Source organism: Cydia strobilella, chromosome 1 (genome assembly GCF_947568885.1).
Source record: "Cydia strobilella chromosome 1, ilCydStro3.1, whole genome shotgun sequence".
In the NCBI taxonomy this organism is placed as follows: domain Eukaryota; kingdom Metazoa; phylum Arthropoda; class Insecta; order Lepidoptera; family Tortricidae; genus Cydia; species Cydia strobilella.
The window spans coordinates 5,224,296-5,242,938 of record NC_086041.1 but is presented as its reverse complement, the minus strand read 5'-3'; the positions used below and the strand labels follow the sequence as shown (position 1 = coordinate 5,242,938).

Sequence of the window (18,643 nt, the reverse complement as noted above, 5' to 3'; positions counted from 1 at the left end):
TAATAATAAGTGCCGCTTTGTGGTCCTCTCACAGAAAACCATATTAATTGTGTTCTGTGGGTCCTCTCTAGGACCGGGTACTTTCTAGGACGCTAGGCGGGTTCTCTGTTTCTAGGCGATTACCGATTATATGAATTTCCATGACTATATGAATGACGATATTATATGAATTTCCATGACTATATGAAAAACTTTATATGCAACGGAGTGTTGTAAAATGTGCCTACCATTTTACAACACTCCGTTGCATTATGCGTTTAAACTTTAAAGGACAAAGTTACGTTTAGGTGTTAATATACACCTAAAGTAGTTTACAGTATGTGTTAAGGATAAACTCTTCTGTCAGTTTATTACATATACCCTCCATATACCTACGTACACATAAGCCCTTAGGCGTGGCGAGGTATCATAACTTCTAGAGATAGCAAATTAAACATCTGGCAAAACATTACTTCACAATACATTCCCGTGGACACTTGAAAGGGATTACTCCAAGTGACGTAGATAGAAGTATTGCAGGAGTATGGAGAATATAGCACAATAGAATTGATATCCATAATGCCACTTGATGTAATCTACGGCACAATCGAGTAGTCGATAAGTTCCTGTCACTCAATCGATTGAGCCGATAACGAAGTAACCTTCAGAAAGCCAAGGTGAACGACCTGTACAAATAAAGAGACAAAATCTTTCACATGTCAAAGTCCTTGTATCATTGATGGAAGGTTTAATTTTGCCTGACATGGGTCTCAGGTTCATCAACCATACATACTTGTTACTGACCACGTATCAAGTCGCCATGCTAAGTAGGAGGACATCATAAATTGTTTAATTCAATGTGAACATAGAAATTCTTAAAAAGAAAGTGTATAAACTTAACGCTTTAATCTCTCGGGAGTCTCGAACTTATGAAATGATAAAAAAATCGTTAAAACTTTTAAGTAACGATGTCCTGTTTCGAGACCAAGTTTCAAGCGTGTATAATTGCATGAACACAACTTTATGTAATTGACATAACGATTATGGCGATCACATTGCGCACGGACAACTGAAAACTGTTTGTCTCGTTAGTATGCTGGCTACACACGTGCGTTCCAAATTCGGAGGCGAATGCCACCATACTATATTAAAAAGTGGTTTGAAGTTACTTTATGGGCTGTTTAGACACTTGGCAAGCCTTTGCAAAATAATGTTGTCGAGGCGTTTAGCCGTAATTTATACAATTACATTTAGACATGCATTACATACATTGAAGTACCTACTTCTTTAAGCTATTTCAGCTAATATCATATTTTTAAGGTTATATCGTTTTAGGCGTTCATATTGCGAATAAAAAATACATTACTTCTCATAGCATCTGTAGAGCTAAAGTCATCAAGGCTAATCTTGGCATGGTAGGATAACGCAGGTCAAGACAATCGGTCTATTTACATGCTCCTGTTGACGCCTTGACGCTTGATTTTGCTTGCCACTTCTAAACAGAGCATGAAACATTTTCCTCTACTTAGGACTTATGGATGGTATAGAACTTAGGACTTTTTAGCCGAACTGTGTCGGCGTCGGCGCACCCCGTATGGCGCGCAGCTGTCTATCCTGGAACACAATAATATCAATTAATAATTTGCAGAAAATCAGAGTAATACAAGTTACGAAGGAATTTTAATGGCTTCCTAGCGAGTCGATATCGTGACTCGGCTGACGTTGATAGAAACGGAAACCTAATCGAATCCAATGCAAAATCCTCTGTTGATTAGATACAAACGACGGACTATAATTCATTGCTATATTAATTGGCCAGAGGCAGTTGAAAGTCTTTGCGAATGGGATTTTGTCTTGTTAAATTTACGATGCGGTTGCAGACATGCTCACAGCAGCCTCATACGAGCCGGTTGTGTATTCTCGTTGGTTTCATAAACACGGGCGAGTCCAGATCTCGGACGAACCAGTATTACATGACCTAGAAGTCAGTATAAATGTCCATAACCAAAGAGAGCCCAAGTAAGTTAGTTCACCCAAGTGATAAAATGGTCTACGCTCTGAAAGCAATTTGAACGCTTCTGCTTTAATGCAGACCTGTCATTGTATCCGGCCATTTTGACTGCGAGAACAGTTACGATAGCTAATAAACTAGACTTCCGTAAATAAAGCTAATAATATTCCTGGAGTTAATAATAATAATAATAATGACGGGCCGTGCTCGTCGACATCACCATCCCCCATGATGAGAATCTCGTGAAAGCCGAGAAGGACAAGTCCAGTAAGTACCTAGACTTGGCTCACGAGATAACCGCCATGTGGAATGTTGATTCGACGATCATTGTCCCGATAGTCGTTTCAGCGAACGGTCTCATAGCGAAAAGTCTCGACCAACACCTCGAGAGACTCTCGCTAGGTGGTTGGATCAAGGGTCAGATGCAGAAGGCGGTGATCTTGGACACGGCGCGGATAGTCCGCCGGTTCCTCTCTCTGCGGCCCTGACCACCGGCAGCTTGGGCCCTGCCCCGCTGCTGGCGGCACCCTAGGTTAGGTTTTTTATAATTTGTTTATATGTATTTTGTATTGTTTTGTAAGTGTTTTTATATTTTACTTTTATGTGCATATTATAAAAAACCTAACATGAGAAAAATAATAAATAAAGAGAATAATAATAATATATTTTTCTCAAACATGCTATGTAATATTGATATTACGTTCTTTATATTAGGCTGGGAAGTATCACGTTTCAGGCGCGGCTAGACGAGAGGTCTGTAATGAAATTTCATACAAAGTTGCAGGCCTAGGCCGGGAAGTGGCTTTTTTTAAATTTCTATTTCACATATAATTGTGGCACAGCATCATGGCATTCAGCCATTAAAAAAAACTATAAGCAATATTTGCTTTTTGGTTCGTTTATGACATTCTGCCAATACGCCTATTAGAAAAAAACTCTTTTTTTTTTTACCTGACTTGGGCTCTATGGCATTAGAGCGGTAGGACTGTGTGGGGGGATGGTAGCCGGGTTTGAGAAAAGCACTATACATACATCGGCGTGAAAACGGGTTGTCGGCCTTATAACTATCCGGCCTCACTACGTTCGGCCGTATATTCTATTCGGCCGGCAACCCCTTCCTTCCCGGCCTCTGTAGTAATGTACTATTATTTTGAAACAAGTGTTTGATCTGAGGGCTATAAGATCCCAAGCGGTCGTGCAAACGGACAGGTGTGCAAAACAACTGAGCATCGGTAACTGGAACTTGTGCTTAGAAGATTTCTAATTGCTTCCAGTAAAGAAAAATTCTTGCCACACACCGGCTTTGACCAATCTTGGTTGCGTCGATCGGCACTATCTAGGTTAGCCACTTGAACATAGAGTTGTCATTTACTTTTCATAATCAGTTTGGGCTGATCTCTGAATCAAAGTGTTACGCAAGCATATCTGCGTTACCAATTTAATTTCATTTGTCATTGTCACATCTCTAATCTTGCATGTCATTGCATTTCAGTGGTCGTCTGGCTCATCTGTTTAAAGAGATAATAGTTATGCGTTATTCCATAATAAAATTATATTATGTGTTTAAAATTATGTAAGTATTAGGTTGCTAAAAATGACCTCGGCTTCCTTATCATGTAGCCAGGTAATTAAAGATCATCAATAGTCAGTGCTATATAAATGTTAGCATTATGGTTGTAATCTTATACATGTCTGTTTTATAATAGTCATCGACAAATTATGCGTAACTTTTTTATACTTTAAACTACTAATGTTTAGCCATTCGTTACATTAATTAGTTAAATTACTTGCTTGTCGAACGCCTTGAAGAAGCGCATTTAATCTGACTTTGTAATTAACGTTCTACTTCCTGCGGTGTCAGCATGATTGCATTTTTATCACCTGTCACTATGCCTGTCACTTTCGCACTTACATACTTGTTAGAACGTGACAGGCATGGTGACAGGCGATAAAAATGCTACCGTGCTCAGCCCGCTGATCTCAAAGTCCAAGCATTATTTTAAAATTTCCTTTATTTCCTATGAAATTTCCGAGAACTTATTCAACTTTTTTACACTTTCCGCGTCTTCCATATCTACACAAGTTACACAACAGAATACAGTTTTGCAAGGCGACCAGTCTGTATTATTTACTCTTCCCTCTCAGCATTGGAATTCCAGCCCGCAAGTCACCGTACATGTTTTCCCTCTAACATGAAGTCAAAAATAGCTGGCAAAGTTCGCCGTCCGCCACCCATATCGTAGTAATCCGAATCCGTATCACAATTAGCCAGCTGTCCTTCTCTAATGCGCATGATGCAAGTAGGACAGTAAATCTATAAGTGCGAATGGCAAGTGAGGAGTCGAGTGAGTCATACATTTCATACACGCGCGAGTTCTGTTTATTTATTTTAATGGTTCTTTTTTGTTTTAGTTTTTCATGCTCTATGGCCTCTATCTGTTTGCAAATCGTTTTTATAACCAATCATTTGTGGAGTAGTAAACTTAAAAGAGTCACACGAACCAAAAAGCCGCTCTCATACAATAGGAGTTACGTTCATGTCAAACTTCATGTTATTTCAAAATGTAGTTTTAAAGTAAGACCGGAACTTCGACTGTATTCGTGTTTCTAATGGGGCCTGTAGACGGGCCATATTTTCACTGCAATATGTGGCCGGCAACTATTGGTGTCTTTCTCTAACATGTGAGTAATTAAGAGAGGGACACCAATATTTTAGATATTATATTATTATTTTAGATAGCCCGTCTACAGGCCCCTTTAAGTGTCGTCGAACATCATGTTGTACCCTACTAAACTAGAAAAAAAAATGAGTTGAGAACACATATAGTCGGTCAAACCAATTTGTCAGTCAGTAACAACCAGGAAAATTATACTCATCCCTTTCTTTTGGGCGCTAGTACTGGTGTAAGACAAAAATAGTATGATTCTCTCTGTCTATGTTTGAAATGAGACAATCCTTTGACAAACTTTATGTAGGTAGGAAGTAGGCAGTCCTTACAAATCTTACAATATCATGAATAACCAAGGCTCGGAAACCGATTAAATTTCCAAAACAACAAAATTCATGTACCTACTTGGCGCAAAACCTTTTTATTTCGGTTTCGTTTTTGAAACCAACCCGGTTTTGAGAACATTTCCATAAAGTTCCTATCGAATTAACCGGTTTAAACAATAAAAACCGGTTTCTTCCTATGTCCGTGTCTTTGTTTCCGCGGCACAAAGCCGGGCCGGCCGACCGTCTCGTCGCTCGTCGAATAAACCGATTTATATAGGTTACAATAATGATCATAAAACGTTCGCGTTCATATGAAAATTCGGAGTAAAACCGATATAAACCGGTATTTGCCGCTATGTTTAAACCGGTTCCGAGCCTTGTGAATAACATAAATAAAATTGTATTGTAATGGTTGTTGTGTTCCTGATACCTAATATGTAAGTATTTCGTTAGTAAGAGATGAAAAATCGACGTAAGTATATAAGTGGGTATTTTATTTCTTCTCTGTAACAAAAAACAATTTATAAACACGCAGCTCTGCCTACTTCACATTTCGCAACGTATCATAACGTATGATACGTATAAATCATCACTTCATCAGTAGAAAACAATGTGTAAATTAATATTTTACAATAAATATGACTAATTACTTCTCAGTAAGCTATCGTAATTCGGTTTCTTACGAGACAGCAGAATAAGAAACACTTGGAACTGCCTTCTCGTGCCCAACAAAAACAGGCCAATTCAAACGTACACTGATATCAGAATGAAGTGTGAATGATGTCATTTGGATATTATGCTTTTCGCTCGCGCCAATACATGTACGGACAATCGAAACGCACGATAACTAAACGACATCATTAAGATGTCAGTGTACATTCGAATTGGCCTGTAGGTAAAGCTACGCGGGTTTGGTTTCAATTTTCAATTACCACTTCCTTTACTTATTTATGAGTTAAACTTATTAAAAACCTACAGGAAATGGAATGGATGATTTTGCACCTTTAAACAGACATGTCAGTAATATTGTTTATGTAATATGTTTATATTCAGATTGAATGCCAGGAGTACCGTTGCGGTTTTAAAACCTGTGGTAAAATGTTTACCTGCCTACTTATGAGTACTACGATATTTGCTGGCACTATATTGGTACCTATAATTTACCTATTAAGCATTTTTTTCTTTGCGAAAAGACATGTAGGTAACTAATATTGATTAAAGTAAGTTAAATAATTAATGATAATCTCTAACTTCGATGGAACTTAATTAATCCCACATCTGGAACTAATCTCAAACTATAGCACCAACCTGTTTAAAATAACTGCAACATATTGATGTAAAATGTAAAGTGAGCTTGAAATGGGTCATTTATAACGCTGTCACGCCGATGTCCTGCATATCCCTCTCATTCCTCTGCCGCGACTTATTCGAGGGATTCGAGAAGTCGTATAAATAGGCGTATCCGGCGGAGGCGGCTCGTCAGGACGAACTTGAACATCACAGGATTTTGGACACTAATAAGTCGGTATTTACCCCATTTTCAAAGAACTGAGGTTAATATTATTAGAGTATTTATTTTTGCATGCTTTGGTTTGCCTGATTCTAGTTCTAGCAGAGTTATGTAATTCATAGTCATAGGTACTCTACCGCCTTGTTTTGTCAGATTCTTTCGCGTCATTATTTTCTACACAAGTCTATTCACGATATATTTCAGTTCTAAAGTTACCTACATGTCTTTTCGCTAAGAAAAATATTTTTAATAGGTAAATTATAGGCAATATAAAGTGGCAGCAAATATCGCAGTACTCATAAGTAGGCAGGTAATATTGCCTACCATAGCCAAGGTCTAACAATAAAGATACAATGTCCGCTTTTCTCTTATATAGGGGTATCTGGGCCACTGATATTTTGATCTCCACACAGCTCTTATTTACGAATCTCTAGACCAATTACTAAAATAGGATCACTATCTTACCATTCAGATAAAATATTATGTGAATAGACAGGCTGATATCCTCCATTCTTTGAGAAGTTCCCGTGGCCTCGCCATATAGCCCTGAGGCGGCAAAGATCCGGGTTCAGTGGGTAAACCATGGGTCTCATTAGTCTATATGGGAGTCCCACATAATCATCCCAGGCCTATGAATCCGCACCTGGGTGGTATTATGCGTAATACATTCCCCCTCTATAAAAAAAAACCGGCCAAGTGCGAGTCGGAGTCGCGCACCGAGGGTTCCGTTTTAGTGTTTGTTGTTATAGCGGCAACAGAAATACATCATCTGTGAAAATTTCAACTGTCTAGCTATAACGGTTCACGAGATACAGCCTGGTGACACAGACAGACGGACAGCTGAGTCTTAGTAATAGGGTCCCGTTTTTACCCTTTGGGTACAGAACCCTAAAAAGCGGACAAGCGCTGTCTTCATTTGCTACTATAATATTTGTTGTATATCTACTGTTATAAATTATTCCGTACAGTAGTTTCGTTATAAAGGCCGTCATAGTTTCAAAAGGATATTTGAATAGAAACCGCAGTTAGTTACGCTTGTGTCCTTTGTATGAGAAGTTCAGAAGGCTCGGCTGAGAAATGTGACAGCTGTATTCTACTCGTACCTAAGTAGGTACTACCTACCCCACCACGTACAACTCCCGTTACAATGGAAAACCAGTTTGAATTTGGAATTCATTGCGCGAGAATACGGTACAGAATTGAATTAGTTTTCACTACACCAGCTCGTAACTCGTAAGGGCTCTCTTTATTCTACTAAAACTGAATAGAAAGTTGTATTTTATCCATAAGAGACGTAATTGACTTATAAGTCATGATTTTGAATGGTAAACATTGAATATCGTTCATTTGGATTTGATTTGTAATTTTATACTGTTCGTATTTTCCTCGCGTTGCTGCATTAATAAAATTGCAACTAAATTCATTTTCCCGGCTGCGAGTGTCACAGTACTATTAAATGTGAGCGGAGGTCAAATCGTTTAAAATAGCATAATGTCTCGACCTTAAACTTTGAGGCTCTGTCCGTTTTCGATGCGGTGAATACGCAAAATGCGGAGTTTTTTCGCATAATTATGAGATACAAAACACTCGTATTGCTCGTATCATTTCAGAATCAAATACATATGAACTTATTGTCTAGAATTTTGTTTAAGTGTGCGAAACAGGATGTCGTCAATGCAGCAGTTATTTGAGAATGAGTTTATAAGTTTTATAATGTGACTGGTTAAAATAGCTGACATTCAAAATAACCAAACTAAATTACATAGTAGTAATAGTTGTTAGGACTGGACACTGGACTCCATTTCGAGAAGCACAACAGTGCTTTATTGAAAAACAAAAGAATGCCGTGGAATATCGTCAATATAGTCTGTCAAGCCATTTCCGTCTGTAGAAAAAGCGGCAAATTTAAAAAATTCAGTCTCGAAGGGTAATCGTCCCATGTTAGAAAATTTGAATTTCGCGCCTTTTTTACTGACAAAGTTGTTTGACCGGCTATAAAACCCATTTTCGTCCCTATTAAATATATATTCATATTTTGGAAAATATTTTTACACACTGTTTGACTATTATCGATGTTTCTATTATTGTATGAATTAAGAGCGAAAAACATTCCATACAATTTTCCTCCTCCTAACTGTTATAATAATTAAAAAACCGGCCAGGTGCGAGTCGGACTCGCCCACCGATGGTTCCGTACATTTTTTTTTTACAAATTTTGTGTTCAGATTTTTCCTGTATTTGTAGTGTAAGACGATATTAGTTGCCAAATTTCATAGTTCTAGGTCAATGAAAAGTGCCCTTACAATTTTGATTTCCTTGAGTGTCGAAATATACTTAGTATGGTTTATACTTCATATTTAATCATATATATACTTACATCTGAAATCTAAATAGATACTAACTTAACTGGCATAATGATAATGAGTATAATAATGATTCTTAAACACGATTTGGCACTTCAAGGACTGTCTCGTTGTGTAGACTGCAGATATGTATCAAATTCAAAACAGACCGCTTAACTACACTTATTTGTGCTTATTCTGAAGACCATTTAATATTATTTTATGTGACTAGGCAAATTATCTAACGAGTAGGATCTGTTAACACATTAATGTTTATCCATTCGTAAATGAAATACCCTAGTGTTACCGACTAAAGTTATTAAGTGAGGCAAACACCACACCAGTATGTTTTTATTTTTAAATATTGTAAGTATAGTCAGTTGATAATCAAGTATTCGTAAACTACGACTATTATGAGCGAATAACACAGACGATCTAGTTGGCTATATGTCCGTGTCTGACTGTCTGTAGTGTGTTATCGTTATCTCAGTAATGTAATATTTAGTGGCTGACTCACTCAGTGGCGTTTGACGGGTCACGTCTCTCTAAGGTCGAGTCGCGAGCGTTTATGAACGCACCACATACTAAAATGTACAAAGATATTGAGGTTATGATCAGAGTTTTTAAAACTTACGTCTATCTAAATAGACATAAGTTTATACTAATATTAGCATAAAGCGATTTAATACCTACTATGAACGTATTATGAGGTGATTATGAGTTCGCATTATTAGTCATCATTCCGTCACATTCAATCCACCTACTTTTAATGTATTTTGTTGATTTTGAAATAATTGAAAGCGCAATAACATGCATGAGCTAAATTTTTCACTGTATTTCCGTAAATATGATATATATAATTGCTATAAAATATTTATTTTAATGTATCCACCTACCTATAACAATAACCTCACTGATTAATAGTCACTTGAGTGACTTCTTGGGATTATATTGCAAAGTCGGAGCTCTGTCTCCTTTAGTAAGCAACCGGGAAAACACTAAAGGAGGACTTATGTTTGGGTAACATTATTCCGAGCACAACTTCGTTAGGTAAGACCATGGATGTAAGTAAAGGGAAGTAGATATGGCACCCGGCGCTCGATCGTGAGCCATCAAATATAGGTTCCGGAACCTATATTGAGTAAGTCGTACGGCTAACGCCAATGTGTCGAGATTGTCACAATCATCTACTAAATATTGCCTGCATTGCCTGCATTTTAGTTTTGTCAACTATGAACGTCACGCGTCTATTATTAATAAAGGGTCATTGGGTAAGACTGTTGAAGTTCAGTGTTGTCACGATCATGAGTTTGCATAGCGCTGATGTCTGTAAGTAAAGTAATTACTTTCCTAATCGTAGGTTGCACCTTAATTGATTCATACGAAGTAACATCATCCTTATCTACGTGAAAGTGAATGTGTGATCGATTGAATGTTAAGCTTCTTATTTGTTACAAATTAGGTATCGTCTTGTGGGAGTCATTTTAATCCGATTTTTTCGCCAACGCAAGTTGAAGTTTGATGCACTTTTTTATAAGTACGTAGTATACCTACATAAATAATAAATATTTCTTCCAACTATGCGATGAAAAAAACATGAAAGTAAATTCCGATTCCTTTATATCAGCTAAAATCACCCTAAACCGCCCTGAAATAAATTTGATTGTCTTTATTAACCTGTCATACTTGTGTGTGGTGATCAAAAGTCACGGGTTCAATCCTCGGTTTTGCTGTATAGTACAGAAAAAACTCGAAAAAAAATAAAAAAAAATCACAAAAAATTCGGTGAGGATCCTATCACTTACAGCCAAGAGGTTAATGTTAATACCCGTTACAGTGAAAATTATTATTCTGTCTGAGTATGAACTTCAAATTGGCGAAACCAGACAGACCGGGTAGGTGGCAGTAGATCGGACAATGGAACTGACGTTCATTATAGTATCTGAAATATAAAAACATATACCTCAGTGGAAAAACCTATTTCATTTTCAATAGAGCTAAGCCTCAAGAATCACAAGCTCACACAATGCATTCACTATTGAATTAAACTGAGATATGATAATCACGGATTGATTGTTATTTGTTGACCATACACCACACAAAACCTCAGCGTCTGTTCGTCATTGTTTCAGAACGACCTTCTGCGGGTACCATTATAACATTGCGTTATGCCCCAGCTATTTATTATTTTGTTTTATTTACAAACCACCACTCCATTAAGTCTCTGCCGGCCTTTGCTAATGTTCTTTAAGATGGAGAAATGGCGTGATTTATAAAATGATTAGATTAATAGCCAATAATGGAATTGGTAATTAATGTATCTCAGTCACGTATTTCTATTCATAGAACCTTCGCTTTGCCTTGGCATTGTACTTAGCTGTCTAATAGCTCAATGTAAATTGGAGTCTGGAATATAATATTGTCATTATGGTGTGCTGACGTCATTGTATTTTTTTTACTCGATTTTCTATCGTGCGTATCGGTTCTTAGCTACTAATATTCCCTATATATAAAGTTCTTCTAATATTATCGATTACTTTTAAGCGTTCGTATCTACTTAGATCATGCTTGAGGGGATAGTCAAGCTCAAGTCAGAAATTTAGAAATATATATGGAGCGCCGCGTAAATCTTGTGACGGAAAAATTGCCTTCGCGCAGGTTTTTACCTTTTATTTCTCTGAAAATATACTTGTTTAAAATTTTGCGATTGTAGCACGGTCGCATTTTTATCGCCTGTCACCATGCCTGTCACGTTCTAACAATTACAAGTATTTAAGTGCGAAAGCGACAGGCATAGTGACAGGCGATAAAAAATAAAAATCCTACCATGCTACCGCCGAGTTAGACCAAGACAAGTCTGCAACGATTTTGATAGCACACGCAGTGCAATGCAAGTGTTATTTATACGACATAATTTCATACACTTTGACGTTTAAAAAAATTGTTGCAGACTTATCTGGGTCTGACTAGCTATTTTATACTAAAATTATATGCAGGGTAACGATACGCAACTGAAAATGAGTATTATTTACATAGACATGTTATTGTGATTTTTTCTACCGAGCCAACTATAAACTTTTAAGGTATTAAAATTTATCCCTTGAAAATATAGTCTAGTTAGTTTTCGTGCAAATTCGTGGCATATTTGCTCGTGATTAAAACGTGTAAAACTACAATTTTTCGTTAGCCCCCAAATATTTTGTAATTCTTGTAAAAATAAGGTCCACAAAAGTACATTTATTAAGCATTTCCTATTAATAATATTGTAACATGATTGGTCGTGTATTCCAGGATCCACGGACGTGGACATGCCGTCTTCGCTGCTGCACACGATCCAGAACCAGATGCAGAGCAAAGGCGGCTACGAGGTGGCGTACGGAGTCAAGGTGAGATCATCAACACTATTAATGGTACAGTAATGCCCCGCTTTAACCCTTAAATGCATAATGATGTATATATGCATCGTATATTTGATGGTCCGTGGCTCAATATGCAGCTATCCAAAATCACATTTATTACTTTTATACAGCATGACACATCTATTTCAATTTATTAAAAAGTTATACAAAAAATCATGCATTTAAGGGTTAAGCTTTTTTAGCGCGAATTTAAAATTTCGCTCTAAAATGCCTTATGTATAGTTTGGCAAGCTATTTTCGCCTGTAGGAAAAAGGCGGCAAATTTAAAGGTAGGCGCGAAGGGTTGACCTCCCATAGAAAATTTGAATTTCGCGCCTTTTTCTACTAACAAAGTAGGTTCGCCATAGTGTTGAGAGTATACTTAAAAATGTCATTTACTTGTCTTTGGTTGCGAAAATCCCCACTTTCTCTGACCATTCTGTTTAAAAAATTGAAGAGTAGGGGGTTTCCCGTCAACCCCGATATACGCGAATTTCACAACGCGATTTTTTTCGGAACGTATCCCTCGCGTAAAGCGGGGTATTACTGTTTAGGAGGTAAACGAGCAGACGAATCTGCTTCATAGTAACAAAATCCCCCATCTATCGAGTGTTATCACTTATCAGAAACTACTTACTGAACAAGGTTAAACAAGCTTACAAAATCATGACCCGCTAAAGTTCGTGTAATCAGTAGTAATCAAATACAAACTTGATGAAAACAAATATGATAACAACGCATGTTGATGTATATGAATATTAATCGAAATCCACAAATAAAGGTTACCTACTAAAAACAGCTTCCAGCAGCAGTTCTCAGTCTATGCTAAAGAATAGAACAGCAGAACGCACGTTTTCGCACTTAATACTATAAAGATGCCAAATAGGACAGTCCAAGTGTATATTTCAAAACACTCCGCTTACACATTTCCGACTTAGAATCTGCTGCTGTTAACGTAATAGGATTTCCCCTTCTGTGTGGATCAAACAAAGGCCAATGATAGAACCTTGAAAGTTATCGATATGATAATTCCTCCGAAACTGTTAATTTCCGCTGAACATAGGTGACATGCGGGTCCTCTTCATCAAAATTTTACATACAATGTGTGCCCCTCTGCGGCCTCTGCATCATTCATATTTAAAAACTTTGTCTCACTTATTCTGTCATTTGACTGTTCTCTCGATGCCATTTTCATTTGGACTTTGGACGCTCTGGACCGGTTTTGTTGCGGTTTTCAGTAACGTCTTACCTTCTGCATTTTTCTTGAAGGAGATTCAATTAATCTATAGCAGTACTTATACTCGCAGATCCATTTTATATTTGTTTTATACAACATACAAACTTACATATATACGAATTCGTTCTAACGTTTCTCTTTTCTCTTTTCCAGGCATACTGAACGCGCATGCCGAGGACTAGTGCTTGGACTGAGTGACTGTCGTGTTTATGATCTTATTATCGTATTTATTAACGCGTTACGCTAGTGGCTAGTGTTTAGTTCGTATGTGTTTTCAAGTGTACATACAAAGGCCATTGTCGAAATTCTAAAGTTACCTCTGCGGTTTCCATGTTCTTCAGTGAAGTCTCGAATTATATGTTGCAATGCATTGTACTTGTTCAGACCGGCGTTGATAATCCTATATCTTCCTGTTCAATTCGGTTAGTAAAGAATTGTGCCGCTAAAGTTCATCAACTGAAAGGCAGCATTATATGCAAGCTGCCTATGTACGATCGTCCTTGGGTGAATTTTATCGACACAATCATTCCACTTCCTTGTATAAAATTATGTTATCATAATATTAAGTATACTCTATAAGACAGACTAACTTTATTGTTTTCGAATTTTTCAGTCCTTAACCTTTAATGTATGTTAGATACTTATTTTAAGTAAAATGATGTTCCGTAATGAAGCTAAACCAATTATATCATTTACAATACAATAGAAAAACCGTGAGTCAAATTAATTAAATACTATGTTTTAAAAGTAAAACATTACTTCAAACAATGAACACGCACAAAATTGTTGCAAGAAAAAAATAAAATCAATCGAGCACGGGGCAATGCTTACGCTGCTCGCCGTCTCCAATAAATTAACAATATTTAAAGATTTCATGCTAATTCATTCGTGAAAACTATAGATATTGTGATAATTTATATGACAGTTTCTATTTCTCACTTTTGGTAACTTTCGACGGCCGTTAAGTCTTTGAGCCTCAAACCGTTTTTAGACAAATCTATCTAGAGATTAACACGATTATACCTATATACACGGTGTTACTTGAGCCGCTGAAAACCTGAGACACCCCAACAGATTTTTTTTATTTAACACTCATGTTTAGTATTTATTCTTTAATCGGATAAATATTGAAAAAAATATTCGTTGTTTAGTTTTCTTAACAATTCTATTCGACTGGTATTCTACACAAGATACTTCGTCGTTTTAGTGACATCAAACAATTGGTAGTTACCATCGTAAACACTGTTAACTGACCATTTGCATACCTTACTGCGACGACATAAGGTTTACCAATGGCCAGTTAAGGGTGTTGCTCATTGACAAATAACGTGTCAGATGCTAGTTATTGATATTGTTGCATTACAAACTTGTAGACTGAGCATAAAAATAATTAAAAACAATAAAAAAATTACCTCCATTAAAATATAGCGCAATCGATCCTCCTATCGATTCTGAACAAATTGTTTTTAGGTTTTCAGTGGGTCGTGAAACACCGTGTATATCTATGAAGCAGGGTAACTCAATATTTTCTTAAATCCCTAGTGGTTCGAGAGCGATTATAAAGGTTCGCTACAAGACTGCATATTCGTGACGGCTCACTTGCGCATTAAAAAATGAGTTTTTAAAAATTGCTTGAAAAAGGGATTTACAATTTCAGGGAAATCGTGCCTTAAGAAACCCTGCCATATGATGATAAGTTTACTTACTTATGTGAGATATATTGCGTACCTACATATATACTCAAGCAAGTATTTTATTAAGGGGCTGTCAACATCTTATGTCCTTGAAATTTATGTTACTTAAGCAGTTTTTTAAAGAAAAACTATTTGTTTTAGTAAAGCAAAAATATACCTATGTTAATATTCATTATATTTCAAAGACCGTGGCCGTACTCGATACATGAGTAAACGAAATCGGCTCGATAGAAAATAATTGCAAAGATTGGTCTTAAAATCAACATTTAACCGATCTATGTCTTTATTTTTTTGACTTACCTATGGGTCTGCAATTAAAATCACAATTTCAAAACATTTATACCCAAACCGCTAACGAGTAATATTACACTAATAATCGTCATTTTTTTATTTTAATAACTTTCTTATTGTTCCCTTGCCCAGGCCAGGTCCAGTAACTTGCGACAGTGCTATTTTAGGCAGTGTGCGCGTTTTAGGAATTGACAGCCTTTTTATTTTCTGCTGTTAGTGAAATTCTGAAATCTTATAGGTACAATATATTACGCTCGACATAAATTATAACGAATCTTACCTTTTTCTATATAATTAAATAGTTTTCCAGCAGTATAAGTAGTATACTTACCTATTCCGTCATTGACTGCCTTTTTATTACCTATAAATATACCTGGTACTCGTTACACATAGGTATATATATGTATATGTTTTCATATATTACTGTACTAATTATATTTATAATATATGTGTCCTATTGATGTTAGAGTTGTTGCTGGTGTCAATTCCAGAATTACAAGTTATTAACATACTCGTAGGGCAAAATATTATGTGGGGTGGTCGTTCACCTTTACTCTTACGTAACTTATTTTTATCAGTTTATTATAAAAAGTCAGTACCCAGGTAGCAAAATGACGTAAAATGACGTCAGCGACGTCATATTGACGGCATTATTACGTCATTACGACGTCGCTGACGTCATTTTGCTACCTGGGTAGACGTTGGGCCGTTTATTGAATTAAACGTTTTTTTACTATAGGTAAATAACACTTTTAATTTTGAACAATGTTACTAGATTATTTGGAATACTTGCTTCAAACACGTGCTATCGAATGCTATAAATGCGGATGAGCTATCAAATATCAATGTTTGTAAACATCTGTAAAATTTTAAGTTACATATTATCAAAACACTGTTAACGCCAAGAACCCCTAAAAGGTGTCTTTACTAGTCGTACTCACAGCGCCAGCGCCAAGGACAACTGGCGGACGCTGTCAAAGTAACCTTCTTCACACTTTCAAGTACCCTAATGTTGACATTAGCTCCCTTCCAGCCGGAAGCTTGGCTTTTGAGTAATGTTTGTGTTTATGACATAAAGCGTTCAAAAGGTTAACAGTTAAAGTAGCATTACCTACACGTTTAGGCTGCTTTATTGAATTGACGCCCTAAACGCTCAACAACATTTGTAGGTGCAAACACCTACTCAATCAATTGTCTAACCCGTAAATAGTCCTAAAATAGTCAATTAATATGTTTATTACTTATTAGTAAATTAAGCGAGTGATACATTTGAGATTAAGTAATATCGCGCATATCTATGCTCTTAATACTTACCGTTTATAAATGCAGACAGAGGACTACAATTAACGTCCAATAATATAAATCTCCAAGTTTAAATATAGTCATAAGCTATTTCGGTCGTGAGTTTAGTTTGGATATTTGCTTATTGGGCGTTAGCGTTAGATGTGTAATTTTGATGCATAATGCGATAATTATTACGAGCATGTTAGAAACTTCCATGAATCGACTATGTCAAAGCTAAAATCCGTTAAAATCGCACAGTTATGCATAGGTACTGGTTCCAATAGTTTGCTAGCGAGTCCTTATACTGTTTGTCCATAATGGCATTCATAAAAAAAAATAGGAAATTCGCACATGTATCGTACAACATTTTATAGTACATATGGCCCTTTAAATTTTCGACATAGTTACGAAATGTGCTGATTATCGCACTAGTGCGGTAAAATAGCGCCATATGTGCTGTAAAATATATTATTTTATATTACTTTACACTGGCCCTAGGTATAGTGTATCTTATTCAAGGTGCGTTTTAATACTGCACAAGCTGCATTGGACCACGCTACATTCATTTAATTCTACCACCAAGTTGCCTTCACATCAAGAAGCCGGTCGTTCTCCAAATTCTCACAAAAAAATATCAAAGAACTAGTGCATACGATGAAGAATAAAATTGGTGGCCAAGTAAATGCTAATATGCAAGAATATATAGAGAATTTGGAATTGATTGCATAAATATATTTTAAGTAGACAAAGTTAGCAAACCTCACAAGGTGGTTAAAAATATATTGAACTATTATTAAAAATATGAAAATCTTTTGGGTCTTCTTGCCCGAACAGTTTTGGGCAGTGGAATGACTGAATCAAGAGTTTTTTATAGAGACTGAAACGTAAAGCTTACATTATACCTCTATTATTGAAAAGCAATATTGCTAAATGTCCATAAATATTTATCCTACGTATAATTTTGTCCTTTTCCGGTTAAAATGACAGTTATATTCCTGTAACTAGTTGATAGTTAATTTTAATTGTGTTGTTGTGGTAAATACCTATTGAATGATACTAGAATTTGTACCATATAATTATTATGAACAGAAAATGAAAATATTTCAGAACGATGAATTTCTTTGTTTCATTTGCATCCTTTTATTTAAATCATGTATGTCTAAGATGTGCTTTTCAAGCACCGAAACTACTCCTACGAACTCAATTGGCTGTGGCCCACTTATTGTGTAGAATTTTAAATTCATGAAGACATACTAAATGACAATATGTATTAAGATTGTCATACAACAATGTTTGCCATGGGACCGATATGAAAATCGTGAAAAAAAAATATAGCTACTCTAGGCCCATACGTTTCGTCTACTTTGGGCCCTCAAGGTGTCCATTAGATATTTTTCGCGATTTTTTGTTTATTCCCATGGAGTAATCTGTTAAGTATGACCATTTTAACACATTTGAGACACTGTTGTAAGTTCGGTTGACGGCATATTTCAATATAGCTTCACATGAGTGACCTGTTTTGATATAGGTATTATACTCGTATTTCCGAGTCTCAGAGAAGCCTGGGCTCAAGAACACTGAAATTAAAAAAATAATCGGTGATGGTGCATAAAAAGACTATAGTTTGTCAAAGGACTGTCATTTCAAACATAGACAGAGAGAATCATACTATCTTTGTCTTACACTAGTACTAGCACCCAAAAGAAAAGGATGAGTATAGTTTTTTTTTTGTTCTTATTTACTGACAATTTGGTTTGACCAACTATAAAATAAAACAAAACATAACACAGAGAACACAATCAGTACTATCAACATAACAGCGAAAATCAATTGTAACTGCTCAACCTTGATATACTCTGTGCATGTGCTTATCTAACCTACAAGCAACTTAAGTCACTGAAT

At 36.2% G+C, this 18,643-nt stretch overlaps 1 protein-coding gene across 2 annotated transcripts in view; it reads left to right on the top strand.

Annotated features, from left to right (window-relative positions):
- The window catches only part of LOC134753765 (CDC42 small effector protein homolog), a 45,523-nt gene extending 27,666 nt beyond the window's left edge, over positions 1-17,857 (top strand). For both annotated transcript variants that reach the window (XM_063689732.1, XM_063689801.1), the window contains exons 3-4: positions 12,129-12,223; positions 13,626-17,857. In XM_063689732.1, the coding sequence (XP_063545802.1) occupies positions 12,129-12,223; positions 13,626-13,634 (104 nt within the window). In that variant the 3' untranslated portion in view covers positions 13,635-17,857. The remainder of the gene's footprint in view (positions 1-12,128; positions 12,224-13,625) is intronic.
- The last annotated feature ends 786 nt before the right edge of the window (positions 17,858-18,643 follow it).